This window comes from Protobothrops mucrosquamatus, unplaced genomic scaffold, assembly GCF_001527695.2.
Source record: "Protobothrops mucrosquamatus isolate PMUCROS unplaced genomic scaffold, P.Mucros_1.0 scaffold307, whole genome shotgun sequence".
Classification (NCBI taxonomy): domain Eukaryota; kingdom Metazoa; phylum Chordata; class Lepidosauria; order Squamata; family Viperidae; genus Protobothrops; species Protobothrops mucrosquamatus.
In genome coordinates, this window is record NW_015386649.1 from 317,506 (window position 1) to 325,973 (window position 8,468).

Consider the following 8,468-nt stretch of genomic DNA (forward strand, 5'->3'; position numbering starts at 1 on the left):
AAGAAAGAAAGAAAGAAAGAAAGAAAGAAAGAAAGAAAGAAAGAAAGAAAGAAAGAAAGAAAGCTAACTCCCCCCAAAAAACACATAGGACTTATATGCACAGACAAACCTACATATATAAAATTGTAATATATATATTTCAATAAATGGAACTTATAATTCCTTATAGTCATTCATAGCTATTCTACTTAGGCTGATTGATTCTGCAGACCATTGAATAGTTGGAGCTGTATATTCGTCTTTCCAATGCTGAACAATTATGTGATAGGGATACACTTCAAAAGAATACAAACATCTAAAAACACAGAATCTCAAAATTAAGTTAATGCATGCAATAACTCCTTTCCCAAATGGAACAATTATTGAGTGCTATAAAAATGTATTTAAATAAAGTATTAATTCCTCTTCATCCCCAGCAATCTCACCATTTATACTATATTAAATTAAATAAAGTCATTTCTGAAATATTATTTCTTACTGGATTTCAATAAAGTCATTTCTGAAAAAAAATATTTCTTATTGAAAACAATGTAATCTAAAATGTAGTAAGGAGCTGTGGTGATGCAGTAGGTAGAATGCAGTATTGTAGGCTAATTCTGCTGACTGCCAGAAATTTGATTCTCACTGGCTCCAGATTGACTCAGCCTTCCATCCTTCCTAGGTTGGTAAAATCAGGACCCAAATTGTTGGGGGCAATATGTTGAGTCTGTAAACCAGTTAGAGAGGGCTGTAAAACACTGTGAACTGGTATATAAGACTAAGTGCTACTGCTATTATTTTGCTGGAAGCTGTAAATCATTAAACATATGAATAAAATAGAATGGAAATATTTCAGATGTCAATAATAATAATAATAATAATAATAATAATAATAATAATAATAATAATAATAATAATAATAAAGATGGAAGGGACCTTGGAGGTCATCTAGTCCAACCCCCTGCTCAGGCAGGAAACCCTATACCATTTCGGACAAATGGCTGTCCAGTCCCTTCTTAAAAACTTCCAGTGTTGGAGCATTCACCACTTCTGGAGGCAGGTTGTTCCACTGGTTAATTGTTCTAACTGTCAGGAAGTTTCTCCTTAGTTCTAGGTTGCTTCTCTCCTTGGTTAGTTTCCACCCGTTGCTTCTTGTCCTGCCCTCAGGCGCTTTATATAAATGTAAGTCTGAGTGCTATTGAAGTTTTCAGTATTTTTAACGTCTCTTTCTATTACTTAAGTAAAACTTGCAAAGAAAATAAGCAAAAACACACAAAAAAGAAAAAGGATATTTTTCTCACTTGAGGTTTTTAAGAAAAGACTGGACAGCCAACTATCTGAAATGGTATAGGGCAGGGGTAGGCAACCTTGGCTCTTTTATGACTCGTGGACTTCAACTCCCAGAATTCCTGAGCTCAGGAATTCTGGGAGTTGAAGTCCACGAGTCATAAAAGAGCCAAGGTTGCCTACCCCTGGTATAGGGTCTCCTACTTGAGCAGGGAGTTGGACTCTAAGACCTTCAAAGTCCCTTCCAGCTCTATTCTGGTCGATTGATTGATACATGTAAACATACAAATGATAATTATAAAAAAGGAAACAACTATTTAAAAAGCAGAAAAAACAACAATAAAGAACAAAACATTATTTTTGATAGCCCTTCCTTTCTCCCCCCCTCCCTTTTTTCCCCATGCTGCTAATTGCTGCTTGAATATTTTTGCACTATACTTTAGACATTATTACACATTTCTATTTAGAGATGATGATGGTCATGATGATGATTGATGGGGTTAGGGTTAGGGTTAGACATAACCTTAGCAAATTGTTAATAGTCATCTTGACAGAGCTAGGAGGTTGTATGGATGAGACCAGCATTTCTACACTTGATGACAAAACAAAGGAAGCAAGATTTAATGTTAACATTTGTTAATTATGTAAAAGGGAGAAGTTAAGGCTACAATTGGTTACTTAGGTTTTAGAAGTAACCTAAGATCAAAGAGTTTTAGAAGGCATTTTTAGTATGAATTTCAAAAGATACATCTGTGTTTCTATTATCGGAAGGATTTGACACCTTCTTTTCCTATAGTCAGGAACAGGGCTTTTTTTTCTCATAGAACGCCCAGAACGGAGTTCCAGCACCTTTTTTGGATGGAACCTTGTAGGGTAGGCAAGGCGGGTTGTATGATGTGTGTGAGTTCTGGCACCTTTTTTTTTTTTTTTAGAAAAAAGCACTGGTCAGGAATATAATAAAACACACTAGACTAGATGATCAATGGAGGTCAAAGAAAATATATTTTATTCAACCCAGGTTTGTCAAGTAACATTGAGTGGCTGTTGTGATGGACTGCTCCTTTGTCTCCCTTCTGATAGAATTTTAGTTTAAAGTTTTAGTCAAGCTTTATCAATAGAATGCAATGTGTTAGCTTATTACAATAGTTCTTGCTCTCTCAGTGTGAACATCTGTCTCCTGTGCAATCCTTCCTTTTATATTCTGTTAAAAATCTTTCACTGTTTATAGTTAACCACAATGTCTAAATAAATGGGAATTTTATATTTCCTAAACATTGGTCTTCTGATGAATAACATATATATCTTCATTTGCATAGATTTTGCTACAGGATGCTCTCATTTATTTACAAAAGCCAGCCTTTTCCTTTATAAAATGGCTTTATTATGCCTTTACAATCTTTTATCAGTCTTTAATTTACACTTATTGTACAGTACATATATATAAGGAAAATATTCTTGGAGAAAGAGATATCCAGGAAAGAAATGGTGAACTGAAGATGTCTCCTCAAAAAGTGGAGCTGAATACTGTGGTGGAATGAAGAGCTGGTAAGTAGACCAGCTCTTCAATAATTCCTCTCTAGACAAGAAGAGAATGTGAGATTGTCCACTTTACTTGGACTTCAGTAAGGCATTTGATAAAGTAGACCACAACCTACTACTTGATAAGATAGAAAAATGTGGATTATATAGCATCACCACCAGATGGATTCATAGCTGGCTGACCGGCCGTACTCAGTGTGTGGTCCTCAATGGAACTGCATCTACATGGAGGGAAGTGTGTAGTGGGGTGCCCCAGGGTTCTGTTCTTGGCCCAGTGCTCTTCAACATCTACATCAACAATTTGGACAAGAGGATAGATGGGGAACTCATCAGATTTTCAGATGACACCAAGCTGACAGGAATAGACAATACTCCAGAAGATAGGCTTAAGATACAGAAGGATCTTGACAGACTTGAACATTGGACGCTATCTAACAAAATGAAATTCAATGGTGAAAAGAGTAAGTTTCTACATTTAGGCAAGAAAAACCAAATGCACAGGTACAGTATAGGTGGTACCTTGCTCAATAGTAGTAACTGTGAGAGGGATCTCAGAGTCCTAGTGGACAATCATTTAAATATGAGCCAGCAGTGTGCTGCAGCTGCCAAAAAAGCAAACACAGTGCAAAGCTGCATTAACAAAGGGATAGAATCAAGATCACGTGAAGTGTTAATACCACTTTACAATGCCTTGGTAAGGCCACACTTGGAATACTGCATCCAGTTTTGGTCACCACGATGTAAAAAAGATGTTGAGACTCTAGAAAGAGTACAGAGAAGAGCAACAAAGATGATTAGGGGTCGGAGGCTAAAACATATAAAGAACATTGCTGGAATTGGATATGTCTAGTTTATTGAAAAGAAGGTTTATTATTATTATTATTATTATTATTATTATTATTATTATTGTCTTTGTAGGAAGCTTTTGCCTTTTCATGTTTGTAGAAAATCTTTTTCTTTCTTTTTCTCTCTGTTTCTCTTATCATTTCTTGTCTTTCCAGTTCTCGTGGTGTTTCTGACATCTCTGCAGTCCATTTTGTCCAATCTTTTTTCTTGTCCTCAAATTTGTTTTGTGTTTTAAAGTATAAGTTGTTTTTTCCAAATCTAATATTTCTTGGGAATTTTTTTTCACTTGGGTTAAATTATACTTCTGTGTTTTCTTAGGTCCCATCTTTAAGTCTCTATCCTTGAATTTGTATTCAGTTATCTGTTTTATCTGCTCTTTCTCTAGTGTTGTTTTCTGGGATTTTTTTTGTGTAAAGTTAAATTGGAGATAGATTGGTTTATATTTTCAAAGTTATTTTGGATTTCTTTGTGGCTTGAAATCATTGTTATTTGAATTAGTTGCAGCATATCATATATCTCATCTTGAAAGGTATTTGTTTTTTTCTTAATAAGTTCTTTCTACAAGTCTCTGATTTTCCATGATAGCCAAGAATCAAGGTTTTCTTTTCTCTACAAATAGCTTTGGAGTCACAGTTAAGTAGATATTTTCCTGAAGTTTATAATTCTCTCTTTGTCTGTAGCCCAGATACTTTTCTTTTTTTGTCACAGCTGTTCTCTATTGTTAGAGCTTTGAAGGTCAGAAGCACAGATTAGTTTTTTCCAGATTTTGCCAAGCCATAGCGTCATGGTCTTCATCCACCACTAGATGTCAGCACCAGTTCGTTTTTCAATTTTCGAAATAAACAGTTGTCTTTAAAATGAGAATCTTAACCATTCATCAATTTCAAACTTATCCAAATTTAGGTTTTATATTCATTTCATTTCATTTCTATATGTTTTAGTCCTCCATAAAAGGTTTAATTCACCACTTCCATTAGTAAAAGGATGGGGCAAAGATCCCCCTCCTTCACTTTCGGAGGTTTTTTGCTTCTTGGGATTTTTTTTTCAGGAAATTAGCTGATAAGTAGGATAGAGAAAATTGATGTTCTTACCCAGATTCAAATGCACTGTTTACAATCAGCTTAAAGTAATACTTTTTTTACTTTGGTTGCTTGTAGCTTGAGCTAGACTCTGAAGTTAGGCTAGCCTTTCTCCTGTTGGTTTCTGGAAGGCTTCTCCTGGACCGATTGGGTTGACCGCCATCTCTCTGTGATCCATGGGATTTCTTCCTTTTTTGCCACCTCTTCGGGGCAACCTCTGGCCCATTTAGAGCCCCCTAACAGGAAGAAAATCAGCCATAGGGTACAGAGCCTCACAATCCCTTGGCTTCTGTGTTACTGTGAAAAACCGGAAGTCTTAAAAATAAGTTTTTGGAATTAATTATAAAGAAATCTTCCTGTGGGAAATGGTTTTGTTTTGATTTTTTAAAAATAAATAAGATAAGACTAACATTGGATACTAAAAGGGCTAAAATGAACTAAAATTTTCAATCAAAGGAGAACATTCAAACTCAATACTTTAATATTGGATATATTGAAGAATATTTTTGAAGAATGCACCCAGAAGTTAATTTTAATAGTGTCTGCCTCTATAAATAGACTACATCTAAAAGATTTTATGAAAGAGGAACAATATTTGACAACATTAGGAATGATCTGAAAGTGGATTTTAAAATGACAGGCTACAAGAATGACATGGAAAAAGATGTGACACTGGACTTCTAAAAGAAAGTGGTTGATACCTTAATAATTTTAAAAATATACAAGCCACAGACCAAGAATATGACTTGGATAATTTTCCTATACTGGATTTCCAAAAGAGGCCTGTTAAAATTTTGATGAATATTGTGAGATGGATCAAATAAAAAATGAAAAGAAATCACGTTCAATGACATTATTTAAAGGGACTAAAGATCAGGATTGTTAGAAATAAAGGGAGCAACATAATATTGCTCTATTTGATCAAGGCTAAAATAGGCATGTCATTATATTGGTAACCTTTAACAGATTTTATGATGAATCAGGAGTGAAATAGCAAGCTTTTAGGGATTTGATTGTAGATGTTGGAGAAGAAGATAATTTGTTGCATTTTAAGAGAAAGTTATATGTTACTAAAATTGTTTATACTTGTGATAAAGTCATTTCTTTATAGCTTTCTTTTTGTTTACTATATTTGTATTGTATCTTTTTCTTTCTTTTCTATACCTTTCGCTTTTTCTTTTTATCCTTTTTTAATTTCTACTACTTTCTATTGTTGTAATTTCACTTTTGAATCAAATTATATATTCCAACGGTTTCAATGAATAATTAGCAATTTTCAGAAACTGCCAAAATATTAAATTCATGAGTTTAAAATAAGCCAAGCACAAGGATTATTTGCTAAGATCTATGTTGTTGTTTTTTCTCTTCCGTAAGTATGGGAGTTAGTAGAATAAGAACAGATTTTGGAAAATTAAGCTATTTCGGGATGCTGGTCAAGATTTGGCACATCAAGACTATCTTTTGCTGGCTGTTTCTCTTGAAGCAAACAGATTTTTTTCTGGGCAGAAAACCCCCAAAATTATATTCTAAAGTTCTGATTTTTGATAAAAAAAAAAGAATTCTTCTTATGTGATAGAATGAAGGAATGTCATATAACCGTGGTGGCGAACCTATGGCACGCGTGCCACAGGTGGCATGCAGAGCCCTCTCTGTGGGCACGCACGCCATCACCCCAGTCCGAGGCCTTCAGCTGGGTTTTATAAAACCTTTTCACTTTAGGCCTCCACCGTCGTGTGCCAAAAAAAAAAAAAAAAAAGGCTCAATCAATCAATTTCAACTTTTTGCAGGAAAAAAAAATCTCGCAAAGTTGGAATTGATTGATTGAACTTTTTAGTCCCACCCAGTCTGCCGTTAGCACCGCAGCCACGCCACCCGATGGCCACACCCACCCAGTGGGCCACGTCCATCTGGCACCCGACTATACATAAGTGGGTTTTGGGTTGCAGTTTGGGCACTCGGTCTCTAAAAGGTTCGCCATCACTGTCATATAACCTGTCCTACATGTGACTTAAAATAGAAACAGGACAATTACTACTCTTTTTTAGTTTCTTATTAAGCAAGAACCACATGGCTCATGATTATTAATCAAAAACTGATATAGAGGTAGAGCATTTTTAAAAGGACCATTTAATACTGCTGATAGGAATTGCTGGGAAAGTTTAATTTCAGTTTTCAAAACCTTTAAGCTGGCATAACTGCTCATTTTTCAAACATTTAGACAGTTTTGTGTTGATATATATTTTTACTAGGTTAAAAGTATGTCTCTATTTTTTAATTATTCTTTTCTTAAAGATGTTCTTTTATTTTTCATTATTGCTCCATTTTGTCTTTTATGTTTAATTTCTCTATCTGTTGCCAAGAGAACTTTGTTATTGGATAGCTTAAAATTGAACAAATGAAGAAATTGATTAATGCTTGTCAGTCATGCTCACAGAAACAAAACAAAGCAAGGATTTTTTTTTAAAAAAAGTTTGCCTGCTTTCTTTTTTCTTTTGCTTCACACCCTTTCTTAGGTAGTGCTGGCACTCCAGTGATGTTTAATAAGAATGGTGATGCACCAGGACGTTATGACATCTTTCAATATCAAACCACAAATACCTCCTTGCCAGGCTACCATCTGATAGGCCAATGGACAGATGATCTACAGCTCAATGTAGGTCCCCTTTATTTTCTTCTTTGATTGATGTTACAGTAAGAAGTATGCTAATTTTCTTTGCCAAATACATGTTGAATATGTCTCTCTTATTTTGTATAAGTTTCTTTTTGGATAATGAAAGAAATCTCACATAAATGAAAGCCTTGTATATTGTATGTTCCCATTATGTGATTGGAACTTATGATGATTCTTGTGAAGTGTTGCAATCTTGGGGTTGGGAAGAATCCAAAATGGTTCCAGCAAGTAGACTTAGATAGTGTACGTTTACCAATTGTCTGGATTTTCCTTATTTATAGAATTAAATCAGCATGTTCCATTCAGTAAAAATGCAGTATGAATTATAGATTCCATTATATAATTTCCCCCTGTAAAGAATTCCCTGACTGATAACTCTGAGTCTGTCTGTCTGTCTAATAATATGAAAAGATTTACAGCGGGTGTATGATTTTCCGAAGTGTCTTTGAAACAGTATGGTTGATATCTCATTTTGGAAGGTCCATTAATTGCATGGCATATAAACATAATAGGAAACTTAATTGCTTGGACACACACATACATAAATTCTTCATGTAATAGAACTAATGCCTGAAGAAAAAGAATTGATACTGAAATTTTGTTGCAACTGCATTAGCTGAAAAAATCTGAAATCTTCTGTTAATATTGACATCTCAATTGCCATAATTTTCTCAATATTATCTTATCCTAAACATAATATACTAAACGTATGAAAATATGTTGAGTCAAGTGAAAAAAGGATTGACTTAATAAATCATTAGTCCTTCCAATTACACACACACACACACACACACACACACACACGTACGTGTGTGTGTGTGTGTATGGCAGGAATAGTGTCAGAGAAAAAAAGGGTGATCTAAGATAGACTGAGATGGTTGTGGTGGTTTATATGTATTTTGAGTAAAGCAAAAAAAAAAAAAAAATCCAAAAAATGTGATGAATGTTTCTGCCAAGATCCTTGAAAATAAAAATAAATAAATAAAAGAAGGGTGTGTGTATGTATGCATATATTTGTGTGCGTGTGTGTGTGTGTGTGTGTGTGTGTGTGTGTGTGTGAAAGACTA

The 8,468-nt window shown here is 34.5% G+C and overlaps 1 protein-coding gene across 1 annotated transcript in view; it reads left to right on the top strand.

Annotated features, from left to right (window-relative positions):
- The window catches only part of LOC107286670 (metabotropic glutamate receptor 7), a 284,502-nt gene that overhangs the window by 168,056 nt on the left and 107,978 nt on the right, over positions 1-8,468 (top strand). Inside the window, exon 6 of the mRNA XM_029283983.1 lies at positions 7,244-7,383. Coding sequence (XP_029139816.1) covers positions 7,244-7,383 — 140 coding nt within the window. The remainder of the gene's footprint in view (positions 1-7,243; positions 7,384-8,468) is intronic.